The 26584-nt window shown below is 40.9% G+C and overlaps 1 protein-coding gene across 1 annotated transcript in view; it reads right to left on the bottom strand.

Annotated features, from left to right (window-relative positions):
• Positions 1-26584, bottom strand: part of ASPH (aspartate beta-hydroxylase) — a 158281-nt gene that overhangs the window by 119013 nt on the left and 12684 nt on the right. Inside the window, exons 2-4 of the mRNA XM_063451368.1 lie at positions 7890-8036; positions 5975-6019; positions 2942-3010 (exon numbers count right to left, since the gene is read on the bottom strand). Coding sequence (XP_063307438.1) covers positions 2942-3010; positions 5975-6019; positions 7890-8036 — 261 coding nt within the window. The remainder of the gene's footprint in view (positions 1-2941; positions 3011-5974; positions 6020-7889; positions 8037-26584) is intronic.

Genomic DNA, 26584 nt, shown 5'->3' with positions numbered 1-26584 from the left:
GAAATTCCAGTGAGTTATAAATATATATTTAGACAAAATAGGGACTACTTTGTCTTAGTATATTTTCTATACTTGGCATAAGCCAGAGCTACCACTGACAAGTTTCAAAATTAACCCCACCTGTCACTAGTGACGGCTGAAGGGGAAAAGGCTATGTCTATTGAGCCTCCCACAGACCTACGAGTTGTACTCTTACGTTTGTGCAAGAGTACAACACTGACGCAGGATTCTTTTAGATAAATCTCCAGGAGATGAAGAGGACCAGCAGGAAGACCATGGCGGCTGACACAAGGTACAAGTAAGTAAAATTCACCTTACTCTGAAACATGCGGCCACCAGCCACTCTGCAGAGCAGTGAATGTTGGGAGTTTTTGCAAAATATGGAAAGACTGCAAATGGTTACTGAGCTGCTTTAAGTCTTTGAGAAAAATAAAGGTCTATTCCATCAGAACAGTATATACATATTTCTTTTAAAGTTTTTTTTTTTCTTCTTTTCTAAATCCTTTCCTAAAATGAAAGGAGTTGCTTAAACGGGCACCATAGGTACCCAGACCACTTTAGCTCATTGAAGTGGTCTAGGTGCAGTGTCAAACTGCAATGTCTGCCTCCAGTGGCTGTCTCCCAGATCTCCTAGATCGAAACGGACCTTTGGTCCAGCATCTGATGCTAGACGTCCTCAGGACATCCGGCGTTAGATTTTTCCTAACAGGAAATGCAAATTAATTTGACATGTGAAGCAAGAAGAGCTAACCAGTAGACAAAAATACAATGCCTTTACATTCCCTCAAACTTATAAACTAGGTTGAGGAGAAATACATAAAAAACGAAAATAGCTATAGATATAAGTTTTGTCCCGCATGCTTAGAACAATTACTGATCCATATAAGTTGTGTTTTGAGTATAATTGGAGAATGAAATGTCAGTTACCCCAATCATGCACAAATGGTTTTAAAACAGAAAACATGAGGGGGCGGGGCCGGACCGCCGAGCTGGCTGGTCGCACGTAAGACCAGCTCCGGCAACTTAAGATGGAAATACACACAAACCTTACGAATTTTGTCTCAAAACAGACCGGCAACGGCAGCCCCCTCCGGGCGGAGTATCCTGGAACCAGGGTGAGGCTGGCCTGATAGGCTTCAGTCCCCTGGAAGAGAAAGCCGACATGACTCCATTGCGGCCTACCTCGGAGGCGAGTGGGGCGGACGGCCGCCGCCCTGCAGCACACCGTCCAGCACTCGGAGTCAGACCCACGGGGACACCGGCCCCGTACCCCCCCCCTATGGACCGGGGGGGGGTGATCCCGGTCTACACACCCCCGAGACCCGACATCTACAATCGATCGGCAGGAAGCCCAAACTGAGACCGCATGGGGAGCAACAAAATGGCCGCCGCACCGAACACAAACCGGAGAAACAGGGGGCATGACAGGCACAACCGGCGAAACCTGCACTCTAGCCAAGACACCCAGATGGCGGAGGCCCAGCGGTAAGGAGCCCTGTTCAGTGCCCTCTTAAGCTGTTCACTCATAAATTCAGCTCATAATAGACACAGGTCCAGGCCGTAATCTCACACCGGCAGGCACTCCAGCATCCTAGCATGCCGCCTACCTTTTGAAGAGACAGCACCCTCAGAGGCTGACTGCAAGACCCTGAGCACCCCACAGAGCACATCAGTCCCCACTCTGCACTACATCTCCTTATGGACACTCCGAGACCCAGGTCCAGAGAATCGGAAGGCGCACAGCTCCCATGCAGTACCGGCTAACCAGCCCACAGCCGTCATAACACGAGCAGCCCACCAGACAACGATGGGAATAAGCTAACTCCACGGCAGGACTCTCCAGACACAAAGGGACTTTTTAAGCATGACCTAAATAGCCCTTACTCCCATTAGCGTAAATATGGCAAATATTCCCTGTCTTAATGTGCCAAATGCTTCCATGTCTAGCTATAAGAAGCAAGGGGTTGATGTTGTATCTCTGTTGTATCTCTCATGTAATATCTCTCATGCCTTACCTAATGCATCTATGTGTAGCTAAGGGGCGTAAGGGGTGATGTTGTAACGTTCATATCTAAGCATGTACCTAACTAATCTAAGCAAATTATCTGCATGTAACCATATACTCACAACTTGATATTATGCAACACCTAGCAATTAATAAGCGCTATGAGACTCATCTACTAAAAAAAAAATGTGCAAGTTAACCGTATGCCACTAATATGTTCACGACTTTACGAATAGTGTGCTTGTCAGAGCTGCTGTGGCTATGCAAGCAATGCTGTAACCTTCTATGCACAACAAAAAAAAAAAATCAAAAAAAAAAAAACAGAAAACATAACACTGAATAATTCAATGAATGGGTTTAAATGGTTTCACAATTGAAAATTAGAGTAAAAAAAAAAGAAAAAAAAAAACACATGCAATTTACAACATGTATTAAAATGTCAATATTTCGCTCACTATTTTTCTAGAATACCCAGAATTTCATGCATGTATGGTCTAGCTGTACTGGAAAACAGTGAGCAGAGTTTCTCTATAACTAAAGCTGTCCAAACCTCTGTCATTGTTTTGTTAATTAATAAACCTAACCGTCTACTAAAATTCCCAATCAAACAAGAAATATGTGGAGAATGAGGAAGGAAAAAAATAAATGTATAGATGCAAAGGTCAAGGATAAGCATGCATGGTGAAATGCACATAAATATATCCATGCATGTTGAACATGGTTTCATTTTAAATAAATATCGGAAGAACAAGCTTTACGGCATGGCAAGGTAGACTCTTACACAAATTCTCATAAATGGACATGACAACATTCCGCTTGATGATGTGAGCAAACAAATTCAGAATTTTTACCAAAATACACAAGCTACAAAAATCACATCATGCAACAGAATTTGACCAAAGTAAATATTTAAATAAATAAAAATTGTGTACTCGCCTAGCAAAATCTTGGCATCATCCACGTCGAAATCTCCATCACCGTCTGCATCATAAACGCCAAGTTTTCCTAGACGAGAAAAAAAAAAAAAAAGGAAAAATAAAAATAAATAGACAATAAATATGTATTTTTCTAATCAGCCTAATGTCAAAAATTGCAAAGAAAATAGTTTTCTGGGGACCAGTTCCATAATCTTCATAGTGGCAAATGGGCCTCAAAATTCAAATCATTATTTAGATTAAAAGCTCTCCCTTTAATGCAGGGATGCCCAAATAGGGTTTTCAAACTACAGCTACCATGATGCTTTGTCATTCTAAAGGCACGCAAAGCATCATGGGAGTTGCCGTTTGAAAATATCTGGTGATCAACCTTTTGGGCACTCCTGGTTTAACCAATCCCCTGTGTGATACCACACCCACATGTTTCATGGTCTTGTCATTGATATGTAACTGACTTTTTTTAACCCAGGGCCATTTAAAACAAAAACAAAATCCTTAGAACCAAGTGTGTTTCCTGTTTTTAGAATTAGAATTTTACTATAAATACAAGCTGATGCCTTAAACAGGACTTCACAGGTAATGATAGTCTTTTTACATAAAGTGATGCTGGGCATATCTAACACTATGAATCCAACTCCGTATTAGTTCTTTCCTTAGTTGGTAAGCATATTTACAGCTCAGCCATTGCCAGCACTGAGTGATCTAAATTAAAGTCAACCTACATTATTGGAAGCAGAGGACACCTAGTAAGATATATAGTAAGATCAGATAGACCATAAGGACCATTTAGTTTATCTGACTGTCTGCAGCCGAGTTGGAAGTTAAAAACTGCTCACTCACCACAGTCAGGGGCTGAGCTGTATACGTACATTTGATAAAGAAGTCCTATTACGGAGTGAGGGGTTCTACCTAAGGATGAAGGCTTATGGTGAGGCATTGTGCAGAACATATAACACATTTTGTGTGTGAAAAAATATATACCGTATATACTCGAGTATAAGCCGAGTTTTTCAGCCCATTTTTTGGGCTGAAAAACCCCAACTCGGCTTATACTCGAGTCAGAGTCTGTATTATGGCAATTTGCATTGCCATAATACAGACTGGGGGAGAGGGGGGCTGGCAGAGCTGTACTTACCTCTCCTGCAGCTCCTGTCAGCTCTCTCCTCCTCCGCGCCGTCCGTTCAGCACCTCGGTCAGCTCCCAGTGTAAGTCTCGCGAGAGCCACTTACACTGTGAGCTGACAGAAGGAGATGCACGGACGGCGCAGAGGAGGAGAGAGCTGACAGGAGCTGCAGAACAGGTAAGTACAGCTCTGCCAGCCCCCCTCTCCCCCCACTGAACTGCCACTGGACCACCAGGGAAGGAGAGCCCCCCTCCCTGCCATATATCAAGCAGGGAGGGGGGACGAAAAAAAAAGAAAAAAAAAAATAATAATAAAAAAAAAAAGGGGTATAAGGACCACTATGGGAGGGGGGGGGGTATAAGGACCACTATGGGAGGGAGGGGGTGGGTTAAGGACCACTATGGGAGGGAGGGGGGTATAAGGACCGCTATGGGAGGGAGGGGGGGTATAAGGACCACTATGGGAGGGAGGGTAAGGACCACTATGGGAGGGAGGGGGGGGATAAGGACCACTGTGGGAGGGAGGGGGGGTATAAGGACCACTATGGGGTGGAGGGGGGTATAAGGACCACTATGGGAGGGAGGGGGGGTATAAGGACCACTATGGGAGGGAGGGGGGTATAAGGACCACTATGGGAGGGAGGGGGGGATAAGGACCACTATGGGAGGGAGGGGGGGATAAGGACCACTATGGGAGGGAGGGGGGGTATAAGGACCACTATGGGAGGGAGGGGGGGATAAGGACCACTATGGGAGGGAGGGGGGGATAAGGACCACTATGGGAGGGAGGGGGGGTATAAGGACCACTATGGGAGGGAGGGGGGTATAAGGACCACTATGGGAGGGAGGGGGGGTATAAGGACCACTATGGGAGGGGGTGGGATAAGGACCACTATGGGAGGGGGTGGGATAAGGACCACTATGGGAGGGAGGGGGGTATAAGGACCATTATGGGAGGGAGGGGGGGGTATATGGACCACTATGGGAGGGATGGGGGGGGATAAGGAACACTATGGGAGGGAGAAGGGGGATAAGGACCACTATGGGAGGGAGGGGGTGGGATAAGGACCACTATGGGAGGGGAGGGGGAAGTAAGGACCACTAGGGGAGGGGAGGGTAAGGACCACTGGGGGAGGGGTGAGTCAGGACCACTGGGGGGGGGGGAGTGAAGGAACACGGGGGTGGGGAGGTAAGGACCACTGAGGGAGGAGGAGGGGAAGTCAGGACATATGGGGGGGGGAGGGGGCGGCAAAATTTGTTTTGCCTACGGCGGCAAATATCCTTGCACCGGCCCTGCACACACTGCATTCACACACTGCATTCATGCATGCACACACACACTGCATTCATGCACACACACACTGCATTCATGCACACACACACTGCACTCATACACACACACATACGCACACACTGCATTCATTATACACACACTGTAAATAAATATTCAATTAATAAATTTTTTTTAGGATCTAATTTTATTTAGAAATTTACCAGTAGCTGCTGCATTTCCCACCCTAGTCTTATACTCGAGTCAATAAGTTTTCCCAGTTTTTTGGGATAAAATTAGGGGCCTCGGCTTATATTCGGGTCGGCTTATACTCGAGTATATACGGTATATATTTTTTAAATATAGCATATTAATGAGGCTGAAAACTATAAAATGCATTAAAGATGTAATGGAGCCCGAAGAGTCCCTTTAAGGAAGAAGAAGGAAGGAAATAAATAAATAAATCACATTAGGAAGAAACAGGTTTGAAATGTTAACATTTGTTAGATATGGAATGTAAAGGGAAACATTAACTATTTATAAACAAAACATTTTAGGAAAGAGTAAGCAGGAAAATGAATAAAAAGCCCTCTTGAAAATAGGAAGATAAGAATATTTTGCAATTTTACTCTCGAATCCTACCTTGAAGTACCTCTGACAAGTTATAACGAAAATCCTTTGCTTTGGCTGCATGTGTGATAAAAAAAATAAAATAAAATGAATTTTAATGCAAGGAAATAAAGGAGTTAAAATTAGATAGAAGAAAACTAGTTTATCGTTAAACAATGTGATGTTTATCAATTTTGCTGTATTGGCACACACGCACTGATATGGTGGACTGGTTACCAGCAAACTAATACTTAGAAATATGGAGGAACTGGAACACACACATTGTCACCCTTGTGTGATTATTGGCGTTTCGAACATATTGATCTCTCTTTTTTGTTTTAGAAAAGATTTATACTTTTTTTTTTTCAGAATCCATGAATTAATTGGGTGGTAACACAGGAGTGCTTTATATTTTTTAACTCTTAATTTGGTCAAGAAATTATAATCAATCCTGCCAAGTGTGGTTCTCAAGATACAAATATGGTGAGCTAACATTTTGGATTCTTTGGCATTAAGTAGGTCTGAGTAAAATAGTTAGTGGGTCATTGTGGCACCAAAACTACTACATCTTAAAGGACCACTCTAGAGTGCCCTGAGGGTGCCCCCACCCTCAGGGACCCACTCCCGCCGGGCTCTGGGGGGAGGAAGGGGTTAAACTTACCTCTTTCTCCAGTGCCGGGCGGGGAGCTTTCCTCCTCCTCTCCTTCTTCCTTGCGACGTCATCGGCTGAATGCGCATGCGCGGCAGGAGCCGCGCTCGCATTCAGCCGGTCGCATAGGAAAGCATGTACAATGCTTTCCTATGGACGCTTGCGTGCTCTCACTGTGATTTTCACAGTGAGAAGCACGCAAGCACCTCTAGCGGCTGTCAATGAGACAGCCACTAGAGGTTTTGGAGGCTGGATTAACCCTCAGTATAAACATAGCAGTTTCTCTGAAACTGCTATGTTTATTAAAAAAAAGGGTTAATCCTAGAGGGACCTGGCACCCAGACCACTTCATTAAGCTGAAGTGGTCTGGGTGCCTAGAGTGGTCCTTTAATGCAGTGGTTTAGATTCATAGATGCGGTCCCTTTTCTCTTACAAGGCCATTTCTGATAAACTGTATATTTACATTAGGCCAAACCCCAAAACCTTAGTGACTGACATACAACTACCAGAGGCTCTCCCTCTTTTAAAAAAGTAAATGTTTTAAGGTTTTCAAATTCAGCATCATCACGCACTGCATGGATGATGGTGAATGCAGCTAATCTCTCAGGGGTTGGGTATTGAACAAAAAAGTAAATAAATAAAAGGGCAGGGCTAAACCCCTTATCAGAGATGCCTTGATTCAATACAACTCTATGAGGAGATGCAGATTGATCACTGCATGGCAATTGCAGTGCATGGACAATAGCCTCCCAATGTTGGATTCATTATCTCAGCCAGCAGAGGTGGGCCGACTCCGGCAACAATGACGCAACAGAAGAGGAAAGCCAAGTAATTTATTAATTTAAGATGAAGCCTCAACAAGTAGAACAACTGCTGCATTGGCCATCTACAGAAATACATCACCTGGACTTTTCACAATCAATAAATAAAAAGATGTGAAGCGGTAGCAGACTGTCTGGCTCTTAAATTTTAACTACTTATGTAAACTAATGTTTTAACTCTAAAAATAATAAAATATTGTTTGCTTAATATTAAATCTCCTTTCTGCCGAGTTTCAGAAAACACACAATGGTCTCTCTTACTGTACTGACCTAGAATTTAATTTCACATGGTACACATTGCCTTGTTGTAGCCATATATTCTCCTGCTAATTTTGTTCTGAAGCAGTAGCTGAAAGACAGCCTATTGCTCAGCTCTGATCCAGACACTGCTATTGTACAATGAAGTGACTTAAAATGTATAATAGGCACACAGATCTGTAAGCATCTACATTGAATTGAATCCACTTGTTATCCTTACCAAGAACTTCTTCATAATCGACAAGGTCAAACCAAACCACAGCTACCGATGTCCATACTCCCAAGAGTGCAATTACCATGAACCACGTGAAGAAAGAGCTGCCGGACACTCCTTCTTTCTTGCCATTTTTGCCGCCATGTTTTGTGTCTGTGTGAAAATAATTTAGAATATCAAATAAAAATGTGAAATTAAAGATTTAAAAAAACATCCAGATGAGTAAGCTCACACTATAGTTTTTATGTTGCGTTCTCAATTGAATAGGAAGTAAATGAGGGGAAATAAGAGGTCATGTGAGTCCTCAGTGTATAACCTACTGCTTTTCTGTCCTGCAGCAAACCTATTTATAAATACATAAAACTAAATTTGTAAGTATTGTTAACAGTGACCAAAAAGGGGTTTTAAAATAAAGGCATACACCCTTAACCTTCTATGTGCTTACATGGAGCCCCCTTGTATTTTATGTGAATTTGTAGCTTCTTTCATTACTACTTGCAGTTGCAAAATGAAAGAAAATTACACTTTGTGATCCTTCAGACTAGCAGCTCCTTAGAGGTTTGTCTGTCATGGACTCTTTAAACAGCTTTCGTTTTGGAAGCTCGCTGGTGAAATTAATGTATATACAAATAAAAAAAAAAAAAGGAAATAATAAGTGGAAGGAAATATAAAATGCAAGGCTGCTAAAATATCTAAATGTGATACCAAAGTAAGCTAACAAAATTTCAAGTGTTGAATCAAGTAGGCCCTAATCTGGCCCTGCATTTGCATAAAGATCTGGAAAAATAGTGTGATGTCGACTCTGAATGGAAGAGTAAAGGCATGCGTGAGAAACTTAACATTCTGAAAGGTTTTTTGAGGGCCAAATAAGTAACCCTTTAGATTGAGAAGGATATCACATTTTACGTTGCGATTAGCTCATCACTGTAACAACAGCATCCTAATGCTCGACAACAGGAAAACCAAACCTTTTCACAACATAAACCATAAACATAGCACACATATATCAACCAGAAGAGATGAGGATATTGTTAGAAAAACTAATTGTAATTGTTGTGGATACATGGCATCTGAGTTCATGAATTGGTCTTTTGAACAAACATTAAAATCCAGGTAAATAAGGACTTTACCCTTTATTTATACCCTCTCCCATTTCATCTACATAATTGCACTATCCCTTGATTATTCTGGATGCTAATCTGCAAAACAAAATTAAAAGACCTTCACTTCAACTATTAGGCTTGGGTTTTTATAAATGTTTAACTGGCACCATGGCTTGTTTATTACTCTAAGTCTATACAACCTCTACATGGATTACCGCAGATTGAGTCCACATAGCCCCAATTATGGGATGCCTTGACAGACATAAATATCGATGAATAAGACAACACAGCATTATTGGCATTTAATGATCACCAACATATTCTACAACACTTAATTTGGCCCAGGTGCACCCAATTTTTGTTTTTAAAGTTATTTCAGATGGTTGTTCAAACTACTGAATTTCTACCGAGGACTACAGAGAAGAGATAATCTCTCTAGACATTTTTAGCCAATCATCATCACACTAATTTCAGGCACAACATTCCCATCAACACAAACTGACTAAACACACCGAGTCACTACACTTTCAGGCAACAGACAACTCGACATTAGGAGGTTTTAATTAAGATGATGTGACACATTCAGTCAATCATCAACTTCTAGACTAATGTTTAAGAATTTTTTTTTGGGGGGGGGGGGATTCTCCTTTTCTTACAGCAGGGATCAAGTTAGATAAAAAGCATTATTTATAAAATATTGGGATGGATACATTGGAATTTCCTCTTGTTTTCAAGTATCTCCTGGGTCCAAAAAACATTGCATTGTTACAATAGGATACAATATTACAAAAACTCAATATACAAACAATAATATATACACACATATAAAAATTTAATACATAACAGGTAATAAATATATTCAACCATGAAAGGTGCATTCTGTGCTGAGGTATATTGCCATAGATCTCGTAAAAGATTATAGATTGAAAGAAGATTTGACTGTGTCCCTGAGGTTATTCCATAATTGCGGTGCTTTGTAGGAAAATGAGGATCGAGTCACTTTATTTTTGTATTGCGGTATGCTATCATGCTAGTACTGGATCAGAGGTTATAGGAGGTGGGAACAGCTGGGGAGAGCATTCTACTCAGATAGGGTGGGAGCTTCCCAGAAATGCTCCTATATACAAGGCTGGAAAGATGAAGAGTGCGTCGGGATTCCAGCGACAGCCAGTTTAGCTCTTTTAACATGTCACAGTGGTGGGTAAAGTAATAACATTCTAGTACAAAGCTACAGCAGGAATTATAATGATTATCTTAGTAATCATTCTTCAATTTCTAAAGAGAATCAGTCATGACAGGTTAACTTTAACCAACCACCCCCTTCCTTCACAGACCGCAGATAAATCATTTATCGCAGAGAGATATGATACATTAAATAATATAAATACATTGAACTTGGACAGTGCAGCCATCCTGCTCTAAATGGTGCCAAACCTTTGTATCGCCTAACCCCAATGTCTGCCTACATATTCCCTGGACTCTTAACAGATTGACAGAGGTTGGACACTTCTCGAAACAGAGCATTCGTCCTCCATGACGTAGATATCCATTGCCAGGCCATCTGCTTAACAGAATGACATCACACCATCCATATACTCCTCTAGTCAGTGCAAGTAATGTGGGCTAGAGGTGCAAACTCAGCAGACATAATGCTGGTGTTGAAGTTGCTGTGTAAGAGAGCAGGAGAACTGCCTGTACGAGGGTTCTCCTGCTCTAACCAGTCAGTGGTTTGAACAGTGGCCAAATTGTTCATTGATGGGTGGGAGCAGGAGACCATTTTTAAGTGGGGGTTTCTTCCAAACTATGCATTTGCTAGCTATACAAAATGTACTTTTGGTCTAAATACACGTGTGTGTACAGTGACAGGTACACATTTCATTGGTTCCATATTCCACTCAAGAAAAGTATAATTACAAATAAATATAAAACATACTTATTCTGCAAAACAGTCATTAGCGATTCATTTAATATGGTGAAAGTCAGTTTGCTACACAAACTTTTAAAATCAACAGAAGAAACATAAATTGAGTACTTTGCTTTATAACGTTTATCATCAATTTGCCACTGTAAGTGTTAAACGCTTTTCTTAGTTCTATTTTAACACGTCTACTGTTCGACTCAGTACATTTAACCTTGCAAGTTCTTACAGGGGCATTCTTTTGTAGAAAAAAAAAAAAAAAAGTAAAAAATAAATAAATAAAAAACACGACATGTTCCCAACAACTGGTCAGAATGTCTGTCTCTTGTCGGGATAATACATCTCGGTGATCAGAATACAAGAAGGTGGGACGGTTAAGAGTGCATCATCATTAGAAGCAAAAAAGAACTTTTGCCTATTTTAGGAGTTTAGGTCTTCCACAACTTCTGCAGCCTTAAGGCAGTTATAATTAACACCCATGAAAAATAACAAGGACTAATCTTGTAGAAATCCCAACACATCCAGCAGCAGAAAGAAGGAATGTGTATTTCAATCCATATACAACTATGGAATTTATCATTTAATAAAGAAAGGATCACGGCTATACAAATATAGGGCTGTGTTCACATTCTGCTCAATAAGACGGCACAGACAGCCACCTCCTTTCCACAGTTCTATTTTGAAGTCAATCTGTAATCTGTCACAGCAACATCAGAGCGTCTTCTAATTTTAATATTCAGCTCACATCAACTTGACCCGGATTAAGATATAGCTAAATGAGCATGCAAGTGGAGCTGTGGATATATTTGCGTACACGGGCAGAAGCCATGAATAAAATTGCAAACTCAGGATTGGAAGAAGTGGTGATCAAAGACTCAACAGCAGCCGTCGACATTTTCTGCTTAATATCGACGTGTTGGAAAACAACAATTATATATAAACAAAAAGTCAGTTATTTATTCAATATCAGCAAGGCCAACAACTGTTTCTTCACAGATTTGGGAAATCTACTGTTTTTTTTACACATTTTTCATGTGTAACATTTAATTGTTCTAGAACCAGACAGAACACAAAATAAATGTATAAAAAAAACAAACAAAAACAAAAACCACACACAGTCTCGATTAAAGAAATTCCAGAAAATTATATAGCACATTGTGTACATCTCAGTAAAGCAGAAATCATTTGACACAACACCCACCATCAAGGCTTATCCAAACAACCTGTATGGATTAAGTTATAAGTAACAAATACAGAAAGTCTAAAAAGTTTGTACTCTGGTCAATACTGAAAGAGTCATACCTGTATCTTCAACCATATTTGCAGTGTTGAATTTCCATGGATACCCAGAAACCAAATTTACAATCAAAAAGGTTTTAGCTCCTATACATGGTGCCTTCAGTTAGGTAGGAGTCATAAAGAAACTGTGCTGTAGCACCCAACTCCCAACCAGGGCGATAATGCTTGAGTACGGAGAAGTCAGCGAGATTTGGAAACTAGACCTGCCTGGGAGGCTGCTAATGTCTATTTATAGGTCCTCTGGCTTCATATGCCAAAACTCTCCCAGGCACTCATATGGAAATCCTGCTCTGTGCAACAAGTAACTCCTTCTTAACCAACTAGTTTGGAACCGTACAACAACAGGCTTCAAGCTTTAAACTTAGTGCCAGAGTTTAATAGGGTAACTGTTCCCAGAAGACAATGGAAAGGAACTCGAATCAGCTCTGCACCCTGAAATTCAGAAATATTTGAAGAGTGAATTTAGAGAACATACTGCAGTTACAGCTGGCTCTGGCCCAGGACTGCATTAATTCATTCTATTTACAGTATTCAGCATAAAAAGACAGTTGCAGTATCTGAACAGAGACAATGCTAAGCTAGCATTTAATTTCCCTGAAATTAAAGTAATTTTAACAATGATAATTTTAAAACTGGAAGAACGACGTGAAGGTTTTTTTTCCCCCCTTTTCGTTTTTAAACATGGTTGTAAATACTAGAAGGATGGGGGGGAGGGGGGAATCCTCCTGACCCAAAAACCTAATGAGTTGGATGAGACTGAAAAATCCCCCCAAATCAGAATGATGTAGTTTTTAAAATATTTCACTGTTTAAGATGAGAAAAAAAAATAGAAAATTAGAGGTAATCATCTCCTGCACATTGATGTCAAAACAAGTAAAAAAAAAAAAAAATAATAGATAAAAACACAAAAAAATGTGAAAAGCTTTAATAAATAACTTGAGTTTTTTTTTACTGCATATTTACATCTAATAAAAGGTCAAGTAGCCTAGACAGTTCTATATTCCATTCTATTAGACTCCCTAATGATGTTGTATACATTTGTGTATAGAAAACAGGATGGTTTAATATATGCTACCTATGAGGCATATCATTGTTACGACGATATATAGATAGATATTAAAAAGAGTTACGCCAACCCTATTTTGTGTGGGGTTTTTGGTTGTTGGGGGAGGGCGGAGGTCACTGTGTCTCTAAGAGAGGCTGTTGACTGGACACTGCTCAGCATGAAGAAGGAAGATGGTGCTGGATAAAAAAGAGGGTTGGATCAGCTTAGTTGCAGAGATGAGGTGTGATTTTAGGGATAGAGGAAAATCTGAAAAGGTAATTTTTTTACTTTTTCAAGTGCATTAAACAATATCCACTTTATCAGCCTATAATTTCTGTTTAATTATGGATTTACGCACCCATCTATGATTCATTTACAACATAAAGTTGCATAAAATACATAAGGCCCAGTGCTTTGTGGCACAAAATACCTGGCTGTGATATGAGCACATGCTCTCGATCGTGCATTCTGGGCCAATCCACACACAAAGTACTTCAGCTTCTGTCTAGAGTCTGTCACATTTGTAACATTTTAATAACGGGGCAGCTTTAATAGAAATTGGCACTTTTATAGTCAGGGACAGAAACACCTCTCTGCCAGCCATGCAAGTTTCCACTTGTGTGGAGCTAGAGGAAGAGGGTGTTGTGCTAGTGCGCACCTACTTTCCCTGTATAACTGCTTACTGAGAAGCATTGGAAAGCTGAAATTGTGAACTTGCAGCTTCAGCACAGAGGCTTCACAATGGGAAACCCAAATGGAGACCTATATCTATGGGAAAGCGGGGAGGACTTGCAAAGGCTGCAGACAAAAGATATCCAGTTATTCCCCAAGCCATTTTCTGATATACCCACAAAGGAAAAAAATAAAACTAAATACCAAGAGGCACATATGGTTTCATTGGGGGTATACCTACTAAGTTTACTCTGAAAAAGCAGTGTTTGTATAGAAAAGCTTGCAGGGACTAGCTATACTAACCAGATCCACTACATTAATAGTGTCCCTTTAAAGATTACACTAGAATAAAAAAATAATAATAATAAACAAACTAGTATTAATGCGCCATACTCAAAGACTAACCAAGACTAAAACATTCTGTTTTATAGTAACCTTAGTAGAAGAGAAGGATACATTTATGGAAGAAGAGAGAGTTAGGTTCAGTTGATTATCAAATGTGTGGTGTGCTTTGCTTGTCCTTAAATCTGCTCTTAGCTTCTGTCTGCATCAGTAACCAGTTCCCGAGCGCGGTAATGGACAGCGATGCCATTTCATTATCCTTGTGTTTGTTCTAGATTAATTAAAATAAATAGTATATGGGTGTATGTGGCAGTTGGATTAAGGGAAGAACAAACAAACATTCATTTGGTTTCAGTTATTTAACCTGCAAGAAGCAAGACATTAATAAAACAGAACAATTATTGTAGAACAGGAATAAAAACATACAAAATGGACAAGTTGCAGGTACGATAACATATGCTCCTTTTTATAGCCATATGTGTCCTTGCACAGTTGCTTATTTTTTAATTTTTTTTATTTTGGGGGGGGGGCGTGGGGGTCAATGCATCTGAAGCCTTACTTAATTATATGCCTGTACAAATATTTGTAAAGTGTGTGCACACTGCATGTGCAAATGCTATTCACAAAACGGTGTTTAGCACTGTCAAGAATCCATATGAATTGTCACTAGCTGCTGCTATTTCTACTTATTTACTAGTTACACATAGAATCAGGAGGTATTTTATATAATGATCACCTGCAGGCATACAAATCACCAACCATTAAATAGAACAACTGCTATGTATACACACACATACATTTATTCAGTGTGTGCACGCAGACACACACACACGTGTAGCAGTGTGTATTATCTGAGTGTTTAAATGAGAACTGTGTCTGCATGTGTGTCAGTTTAAAGTTAAGGTTTGATCTCGGCTATAGATATATAATCCTGTATATAATATATAATCGTTGATTAGGCTATTGTACTTTGCTTCTCTTTCTCTCTTACGTAAAGCCCACCTACTCTGCGGCCCGTTTTCCTTTTATTCCTGATTTACTGTTACACTCTGCATGTTGGGCCTTTCTCTCTATTCCTGACAGATACTTAAAGGATCACTATAGCAGGGATAGGCAACCTTCGGCACCACCATCTAGACACCCTTGGCCCCTCATGCCTCCATAACATAAAGCAAAATCTTACTGTATTCAAGCCTGAAGCTGTAACTCTGCATGCTGTTTGACTCAGAAAAACAAGCAGTCTGCTGACATCATCAGAAGTGGTAGCCTGATCCAATCACTGTGCTTCCCCATAGGATTGGCTGAGACTGACAAAGAGGCAGATCAGGGGCAGAGCCATCATGATTCAAACACAGCCCTGGCCAATCAGCATCTCCTCATAGAGATGAATTGAATCAATGAATCTCTATGAGGAACGTTCAGTGTCTGCATGCAGAGGGAGGAGACACTGAATGTTTGGATGTATTTTAGGCAGCCATGACCCAGGAAGGATCTCTGGCAGCCATCTGAGGAGTGGCCAGTGAAGTTATCACTAGGCTGTAATGTAAACACTGCATTTTCTCTGAAAAGACCGTGTTTACAGCAAAAGGCCTGAAGGTAACGATTCTACTCACCAGAACAAATGCAATATGCTGTAGTTGTTCTGGTGACTATAGTGTCCCTTTAAAGTATCAAACTAGCACAGGATATTGTCATGCCAAAGCATGAATTGGCATTTGATATAAGTTATGAGTTGTTTTTGTAAACGTTGGGATAACATTTATTGTGGGCTTTGATCTTACACCAGGCATAAGCCATAAAACTTCTAGATAACCATCACCAGAGCTGGACATAGGGCATTGTAAAAGGTATTTGTGCATATGTTCTGACTGTGGGGTCTTTAAAGGACAACATAATTTAAAAAAATATGGAGTGGGCAATAAACAGACAGGCCAAACCCCTCTGATCCACCCTGGAGTCTGCCCACTGAGAAACAACTAGTTTTAAAAAAGGTATATAATGAGAATGTTGGACTATCCAGGGGAGATTTCTTTTGTCAGCAACTACTTTGAGACCTGTAACATCTGAATCTCCCAAAATAATTTTATAGGGGTAAATATATGTAAGGATTTTCTTGTGTTTTCTCACTTTTTTTTATGGACTATTTTGCAATTTGTTATCTGTGTTTCTATATGTCATTTATTTCACTGTCAGATTAAATGTTTACATAATCAGCTTGTGTCTTTGTTCTCTATGAGTTTACTCTTCTGAGGTCAGGTAAACATGTTACCAAAAGGGTTAATTATATAGGTCTGATCAGTGAAGTAAGGTTGTGATCGTATAATTCTACTGTGTGGGGGATAACCTAAGACGCCCGGATATAAAGTCTTGGTGGTGGCAGTAAAGTGTGTACTAGGGTGTTAGTGTAGAAAGGATTGCAGGGGTTAATTTAGTGGTTGCTAGGACAAGCAACAGGTAACCAGGGGTCTGGTGTCATTAACCTTTTCCCTTCCACACCCTCTCCACTGTCTCGGCTGGACCAATAGCACACGTTCGTGACAGATAACATAGTGGTTACTGCGTTAGTCTTTGGGTGCAGCCCTGTCCCTCCCTCAAAGAGTGTGGGGAAAAACAAAGCATAGGATGTAGCCAAAATATTTGTATAGGTTAGCAGCATTCAGTTGCTCTGAATCACTGATAAACTACAATGCTGAAGGGATTGAACCAAAACCTTTTCAGTGATGATAAACAAATAAACAAAACTATAATCAGGACTTAAAATATCTACTTGCAATTAGCGATCCCTAGGAGTGTAACGTTTATGAACCTTTTTTTTTTCCCTAGCAGGCCTCGTCTACTATGTATTCGAGTGCCGGGCAGGGCATTTCATTTTTGCAGCAGGAGCATTGATGTGCTTTCTTGTTCCTGTCTCGTTACTCCGCACAGCTCAGTGAACAGAGTATGGTACCAGATACAGAGTTAAAGGACCACTATAGGCACCCAGACCACTTCAGCTTAATGAAGTGGTCTGGGTGCCAGGTCCATCTAGGATTAACCCTTTCTTCTGTAAACATAGCAGTTTCAGAGAAACTGCTATGTTTACAAATGGGTTAATCCAGCCTCTAGCGGCTGTCTCATTGACAGCTGCTAGAGGCGCTTCTCACTGTGATTTACACAGTGAGAAGACACCAACATCCATAGGAAAGCATTGAAAATGCTTTCCTATGGACTAGCTGAATGTGCAGACGGCTCATGCCGCGCATGCGCATTCAGCCGCTGATGGGGAAAGGAGGAGGAGAGTCCCCAGAGCCGAGGGAGCCCGACGCTCGAAAAAAGGTATGGGATTAACCCCTTCCTCACCCTAGATCCCGGCGGGAGGGGGGCCCAGAGGGTGCAGAGGACCCAATGACCCTATAGAGCCAGGAAAACTAGTATGTTTTCCTGGCACTATAGTGGTCCTTTAATACAGACTATGTTCTACCATTAGTATCAATTCACATGAATAATGAAATATAAGCCAAAACAGCAGTGATGGAAAAACTAAGCAGTTTAGTGAAAACCATGCTGTCACACAAAACACATACTAACACACCTTGGCATGCCAAACAAATATTTTCCACTGGCACACATCCTTATGCTGCACACAAATCCACCCCGCACTGGCAAACCACAAATCAGAAGAAAAATTATGTTTACACAGTTCACACAGGTAAGATTTAAACCTGGCTTAATAATTTAAGTCATAAAGGGCTAAGCACCATAACCACTTCAGTAAGTACAGTGGTTATAGTGCTAGCACACAACTAGTGCTTTCCCCTGTTCAGTACCAAATAGTTAGGGCTGTTTGACACAAATAAGTATTCCACAGACACCTGTGGCAAAACCCATGGCTCCACATACACCAGAGCGGAACTTACACATTTGAATTTGCAATGCTAATTTTGTTGACATGGAGAGCATAGGCTGGCCAAGTGTGTGTTGGTGCTCTCAGTCAATCAATGTCATTAATATCTGTAAAAGAAAAATTCATGTTAATTTGAAAATTATATTTCTGCATTAACAATACGGCAAGCGAGGGACTAGGTCGGGCATCTGGTTGACAGCCTATTTTGTGTCAAACTGCTCATAGGCTTTTGTTTGTAACAATGGAGTGTTCCTTTGTAAGTGCAATGCGCAGGTTAAATTACATAAGCCTGTATTTTATTGCCCTGTCCATGTTTAATTGGTATTCCCAGTGGGAGCCATTGACTGCGGTTCTTAAAGACGGATCTTACAGGCAATGACCTAAGTGAAAACTTGATTTCTGGCATAAAATCGTCAACATGCTTAATGAACAAACAAGAGTTTTGTGAGCCAATAAATCCCACTGCAACTCAGCGGACCTATTTTTACACTCGCATACAGATCATACTTTCTATTTGGCTACAGGGGCATGCCACTCCATACAACTTCATATTGCCTTCAGTATAAGTAAGCTGCAAAACCTGTTCTTAAAAATCACATCTGTAGTAAGACATAAGATTGCTGGTTAAAATAATTCCAAATAAAAGCAATGTGTAAATGGTTTGATTTTAAAATATTCTTGCCGAGATACTAAATTTTGATTTGTGACTGCGCAGCTCTCTTCACCAACATCAATTAGCATTACTTTGTTTCAGACAACATATTTAAGCTAGATATATAGCAAAGGATTTGAGCTGTTCACTTTTTGTAGTGCTGTGTAGAATCCATATGTCAAATTCAAATCTGAATAACTCCATATTTGAAAATTACAATGGATGACAAGCAACAGTGCAATGCTTTTATGCAGTTATGCAGGGATGGTGAATGAGAATGGTAATTTCTTTTGACTTTACATCACTGGCTAAAGTATTGAAAAATCACCTATGAAACTAGTATTAAAGAAACACTATAGTGTTAGCGACACAAACATCTAATACTGACCCTATAGTGTTAAAACCACCATCTAGCCCCCATAAATATAGTAATATCTTACTTGTATGCAAGTCTGCCACTGCTGCCTCTGCCCCTGACATGACAAGTGATTCTCTTTATCAAGCTTGATAAAGACCTTCACAGGTCGAAACGTTGCAAATAAATCTGCCTGGATACAATCACAGTGAGTGCCTGAGATTTTTTTCTTTTCATGTATATTTCATGTGTTTTTTTGCTGACCCATGCTCAGTAGCACCCTGGATTGGTATATTGTGGCTGAGTGCGACCCTATCTTTTTTTCATAAGAAGTGATTCACAATGCTTTCCCATAGGATTGGCTGAGACTGTCAAGGAGGCAGATCAGGGGCAGAGCCAGCACAATTCAAACAGTCCTGGCCAATCAGCATCTACTCATAGATATCCATTGAATCAATGCAGCCTTATGAGGAAAGTTCAGCGTCTGCCCCAGGAAGCAACTCTAGTAACCATCTGAGGAGTGGCCAGTGGGGGTATTCCTAGGATGTAATGTAAACACTGCAATTTCTCTGAAAAGACAGTGTTTACTACCAAAAATCTGAAGGGGATGATTCTACTCACCAGAATACATACAATGTCTCTTTGCTCTGCAAAGAAGGAGCAAACATTGAAATGAGCAAGATCTTTCTTTATGCTGAATGCCCGGTGCAAAGGACAGAGCTTAGAACAATAATTAACATGGGGCTATGAAGAAGTTGTCCAGTTCAAGGATGAAGGTGTTTGTATTCCTAAATTTAAAAGGAACACTCCTGCCTCCATAACATTAACAACCTTCTTGCAGTATGAGGAAACTTTAGCTGTCAAATCCCGATAGGCTGAAAACGTCATACTGAGAGAAAGGCAAAGGTGCTATAAAGCAAAAGCACCAACTTCGGTGTTAAAGCAGCTCGGTCATCCCAATATTCAAAATCAATATCAAAATACACTTGGAATGAAATATATGGCTGCCGGGCAGGACCCCCAATCGGGATCTGTGTGCTGGGAAAGAAGGTGAGCTGACGGGAGGGCCAGATCGTTATGGTGTGCTATACCGTCCTAACAACGTTAAAGCACTCCTAAGAAGGGATAGCATAGCACGTCCTAAAATCGGAAAGGAGTGAAGCGGTTATGGAGGTGGGATATTAGTCTTCAAACCTTTGGGAAGAAAAGTTTTGTAGGTGTCAATCATCCTAAAATTGCTTGTTTTCCTCCGAGAAATACAGTTCACATTTCACATGGAACTTTTGTGCTTCTTACATTGCCATTTTGACACAATTAGTGTCCAATTTAAAGTACTTGAATGTGTTTAAAGGGGCACAATAGGCACCCAGACCACTTCATTTCATTAAAGTGGTGTGGGTGCCATGTCCCTGTGATGTAGAATTATTAAAGCCTTTTATTGATCATGTATTGAATTTTTGTACTAACTCCATTTTGTCTACATTACATGACAGATTTTCCTAACAGCATTTAGAATAATGAACAGAGACTGTAGTTTCTAGAAGGACATGACTAACACCGGAATTATCAAGTTCCTGTAACATGCAACAAAGTATATTATAGCTAAGCCATGAGAAACTGCCTGTATGAAATGTTCTTTCATAAAAAAGACCCTGAACCTGACCTAGAGTCTGACGTCACTAACTACCCAAAATGACGCCAAAGCCCCCCTTCCCACCGAGTAAGCCTCGTGTTGGGAAAGATGGCGCTTGAGCCATCTGTCCACACCCCTGTCCAGAATAACGCCACCTCCCGGTGGGAGGACACTTAGCTAACCACTTAGTGTTGGAGCCAATTAATAATATTGATGGGTGGACATTGACATAACCATTTAACACTTAATCCAATTAATGATGTTTATTTGTTGTTATCTTGATATTCAATGATGATGCAATTTCACTCTTAAAAGGGTCTGCGAGCCCGCTTTTTAATCAGATGCCAATAAATTTCCTCGAAGTTATTTTAACCTGAACTCCGTGTGTCAGTGTGAATTTACTTCTGCGTATACGCAATTTATTCATCTCAGATTTGGACAGGAACAGAGACATTTAAACAGATTTGTTTATTTAAAATAATCTAGAACACCTGTATATCACTGCAACTGAAAACTTTGCCGTTCTGCAGGAACGGCAATGTTTACATTGCAGTGTTTAAATGCCTTTACTGACCGTCACGCTTACAACCACTAGAGGCACTTCTGCTAGAGTGGCCAAGTGAAGCTCGGCTATATTAATGAGATGGTAACCGAGACCATCTAATTGGTGCAGTGTGGCATTATACTGCACACTCCCAATGCATTAAATTGGCTAAGAGCATGACTGATTATGTCATCTAAGGGGGCATGCCAGCAGGACAGAGAGGGCTGAAAGGCAAGTAAATATCACCCTTTAAGCCCTCCATAGAATTTACTGGTTGGGATGTCTTCCTGTCTATTTCCAAATGATCACTGTGAGTGAGGCCTGGCATGTAAACAGTCTACTGGCCCTGCCTTTTTAATTGTAGAAAGCAGATCCTCACATACAATTCATTAGTAACTGTAGTCAGAAATTAAATGGGAAATATAGAAAAATATTTCATTATCTATTGCACCTATCAAACCATCCCATGGGGACATATAAGGTGTACATTTTCCCAGAGGCAGAGGCAGTTAATAAGGAATCTGATAATTATTTCTGTATATACAAATTATATTTTATTATTCTCTCATTGTTTGTGTGCATATTAAAAACAAGGAAACACCAAGGAGCAGTAAGAGCCTCCAACACAGTGTGGACAATGCATTCTAAAAGCCCAGAATTCACTGGCTCCATACAATATATTAAGTATTGTGCACTGCTTAAAAAAAAAGAAATCCAAACTTGTTAAAAGCACAATGGAAAACATTCTTTGTTGTTCATGCCCTTTGGCCGCAGGGTGTAGGAAGGCTGAACAAGTTCCTGTCTGTGTGAATTGCAAAATGGAACAGGTTATAAGGAGGGGGAGGGTGGGTGTTCATTTTCAGAAATGTATTTTTTCCCCTCGTATTCAAAAGGGAAGAAAATGCACCTTGTAAATGAAGCTAAAGCGACTTTTCTTTGTGGATTCTAAAATGACAGACACTAGGGGGACCGGTTACTTCTACTTAATTGGGTAGGGGAAAAAAAAAGAAACTTGGGTAATCATGTTTCTACAACTGTCCCAGAGTTTCCAGCTAAACATGCAAATGAGAACAGACAGGCATCATGCTTCAGACCTCATACTGCATTTCAGAATATACCCTTAACAATGGACACTAACTTAAATACAGCTTTTTTATTTTTTATCATAGCATTGGCTATGATCTAAAGAGACCAGTGACCAGAAGTCTGCAGTTTCAACGTTGTGGGCAGGGCCGCCCTTAAGCGCCCTGTGCGAAAAATCTTGACAGTGCCCCCCACCCCCTTCTTCATCCATGTATAGTGTGTGTATATAGGGGTGTAGTGTTTGTATAGGGGACAGTCATACACACAGTTGCAGTCACACACAGAGGAGACAGTAGCACAAATGGAAAGTTACCTCACTCCATTATGGTCTGTAAGGGAGGAGACAGTTGCAGCTCCTGGAGTTGTTTGGAAAGCCGGGACACTTTCCTGACTCCCCCTTCCTGTGCAGCAGCGGCTTCGGGGCGCACTTAGCTCCGCCCCTGCTGCCATTTATAACCCCGCCTCTGCTATCAGACAAAGCCCCCCCCCCCCCCCCACCCACTGTTACCATGTGTTTTTTTTTGGGGGGGGGGGGGGTTTAGGATAGTCTGCTACCCGCTGGAGCCAGTGCACACACTTCACACCCAGCCATATGCGAGCTGTGTCGGCCGCATGACACTCCATTGCCATGGTGTCCTGTGCGGCCCTGGTTGTGGGTCTAATCAGCATGACACCAGTTCTGGAAGTTAAAGTCTCTCTGAGCTAGTTCCCAAAAGAAATTGTAGCGATACCGTGTAAACCGCTTTTTGGTACCTAGTTATTCGCTCTCAAGAGACTTGACTTCTAGGGAGCACCTGTTATCAGCACTCATAAAAATCCATTTTGAGCTAAAATAGGCTGGTGTGGAGAGAAGTACCAATAGCCTTGCCAGTGTCCCCTGTAGTCCAGTCAGCCTTAAAGGGACACTATAGTCACCTGAACAACTTCAGCTTAATGAGGTTGTTCAGGTGAGAACTATAGCTCCCTGCAGCCCCTCTCATGTAAACACTGTATTTTCTGAGAAAATACAGTGTTTACATTGAAAGCTAGGAACACCTCCAGTTGCAGTCATTCAGAGTGAACCAGAGGGACTTCTGAGTTGATTGAGGCATAATATGCCTCCCTCCACTCAGATCTGCTGTGCACGAGCATCCTGTGATTCAGTATCTCCTCCCACTGCATGCAGACACTGAACTTTCCTCAGAGATTCGTAACCCCGTGTGTCTAGGATAGCGTAGTGCCTCAATCCTAGCACCTAAGGATCAAGTAACAGATATTGAGTGTATAAAGATTGATCAGCAGATTTAGACACAAAATGTGTCTAGGACGGCATGGTGTCTCAAACCTAGCACATAAATATATCTAAAGTTATAAACCGAACATAATTGTGGTGAAATACTACATATAAAAGTTCAGTTAAAACATGCAAATGGATCGAACTCCCCTCTGATGAGTTGTGGCGAAACGCGCGCGTCAGGGGCCATCGGAGATTCACAGTAACAGCTGTAAGTGTCGAGTCTGACCGGTATCTCCACACTCCTTCATGAATCCCGAGCAGTTTTTCTGTTAGCTTGTGAGCAGACGTTTTGAACTAGCCTCCATCCTCTTTATTCTCCAGAGATGGGTGGCTATTCACTTTTTCCGATTAGCAACTGTATTAGTTACATATCTATTATTATAGGTTAGTTCTGACAGTCTAGCTCCCGTGTTTTCTAACAGATTGAGTGATTCAGCTCGAGCTATCTCAGCTCTACAGTGTGATCAGCATTATTAGCTACTTTCACCAGGCATGAACCGTAACATTATTTTGTGGCAATGAATATACATCTGAGCTATTTAAGCTCTATATTGGGATCTAGCATTATTAGCTACTGTTACCAAGCATTTACTGCAACATTGTTTTGTTGCAATTAGCATGTGTCAGAGGCATTCTGAAAACTTTTGAACAGATCCTCTGTGTGTTACATCTATTATACATTTATATGTTCGATCCATTTGCATGTTTTAACTGAACTTTTATATGTAGTATTTCACCACAATTATGTTCGGTTTATAACTTTAGATATATTTATGTGCTAGGTTTGAGACACCATGCCGTCCTAGACACATTTTGTGTCTAAATCTGCTGATCAATCTTTATACACTCAATATCTGTTACTTGATCCTTAGGTGCTAGGATTGAGGCACTACGCTATCCTAGACACACGGGGTTACAAATTGCTGATGATTTTTTACACATTCAATAGGTTATTACTTTATTGACGTTTAAACACTTCTCAGTCACTTTTTATTATCGTATTAATAAAAGTTACATTTTAATCAATTTCTTAAGGGCACTCTAGTTTCTCATCTTGTCTGTTACTACTTTGGTAGTTTACTGTGGGTTAACCCCACCTATTGAGTGTTTCCCCTTAGCTTCCAGTTTCTCTTTGTTTTTTCCTCAGAGATTCAATTCATCTCTATGAGGAGATGCTGATTGGCCAGGGCTGTGTTTGAATCATGCTGGCTCTGCCCCTGATCTGTATGTTAAACCGCACAGGAAGCATAAGGGACCACTTTCTATCTGCCCACTAACAGCCTCTCACACATGAAATGTCTTGCAGGAGGAGCAGGGGAAGCTTTATCTGATGCATACTGTATTTCAACAAGGAAATAATGAGTAACGCACACTGTATAACCACTCCTGCAGCGCTCATATCATCAATCGTAGTGGTCTACAAAAGACATAGGAAGGTGAGTACTTTGCCAAAGAAACATTCAAACTCTAACTTTAAAAGGGATACTACAGTCACTAGAACCAATACAGCTTAATATAGTGGCTCTGGTGTCTACAGCCACTATATTTCTGGCTAGTTACACCTATAGTGGCAGTCTGAGTGACTGTCACTAGAAGTGCTTCCTGTGCTTAAAACACAGACTTTCCAGGATCTAAGATGGTGGCGCCTAGTTGCAGGCGAGAGGTGTAATGCTTTGCATTTATTTTTAATTTTTCATATGTCACAAATACATATTTGTAAAACAGAGGAATAAGTAGACACCTTTTTAAAAATTTCTAGGAAGGGAGGCCTTCTGCGAAATTACCATGAGGTGGTACCTGGTGCCCTATAGACTGCCGTGCATCTACAGGGGAGTGTCAGAGATGTGAGGGGCAGATAGGCACTATGTTACACACATTCTGGGACTGTCCAGCCTTAGACAAGTATTGGGAAAGGGTGGGAACGCTTATCTCCGACACCACACAATATGCTCTCCCTAAACAGCCGACATGCGATCTTCTGCACATGATTCCAGGTATAGCGAATCCTCCCTACCACAAGGTGATTCTTATCCTCACGGTCGCAAAAATCAACCTAGCGTTCCACAGGAAGAGCACAGGGGTCCCTACAATGGAGAGTATCACTAGTAGACACAATCAGTGGATACGAGAGAATGGCTAGCAAGATACGGGGTTGCGAAAGTAAATGGATACAGGAGTGGGAATGCTGGACCACAAGAAAAGAAACAAACAGCCAAAAATATAGGGATAACGTTGCTAACGGGGGCATACACACACACACACACTGAACTACTGTAAAAAGTACAACACACGACAAGATGAGGCTTTAGAACACAGCAATTCACATTACCTGAATAATAGGAATGGGAACTTAACATCCCTAATGTTCCCTTCTGTAACCCTTCCCCAAGTTGAATTTATGTTTCTATGATGTTAAAAATTGTATATGTACAGGATAGTACAGTGACGCATCCGAGCGACATGTGTTTTCAACAAAGCCCATTGACGTGGGTCACATACTCTGGCTAAGCAACCTGGTCCCACGCACTGACCCCCTCAATTTCGACGTAGGATATCTACGAAACAGTTAGCGGTCATACGGCAAAGCTTAGCCTAACTGCTACAGGGACACAAATAAACAACTGTGCTTGAACCTTAGACACGCAGCACAATACCTACTAACTCCCCGCTAGTGGGGAAGTGCAAATGCTTAGACTGTAATGCTCAGAGTTGTAATAGATAGGTGGATGTCGAACAATGTTATAGTATAAAAGACAATATGTACTGAATGTATCGATGTAATATGCACTGCTAACTTCCCTTCAATAAAAATTATATTTGGGAAAAAAAAAAAAAAATTGAAAAAAAATAAATTCTAGAAAGTGAAAATTCCCCCTTAAAGGACCACTCTAGGCAC

The sequence above is a fragment of the Pelobates fuscus genome, chromosome 4 (genome assembly GCF_036172605.1).
Source record: "Pelobates fuscus isolate aPelFus1 chromosome 4, aPelFus1.pri, whole genome shotgun sequence".
In the NCBI taxonomy this organism is placed as follows: domain Eukaryota; kingdom Metazoa; phylum Chordata; class Amphibia; order Anura; family Pelobatidae; genus Pelobates; species Pelobates fuscus.
This window is presented reverse-complemented; position numbering and strand designations above follow the sequence as displayed.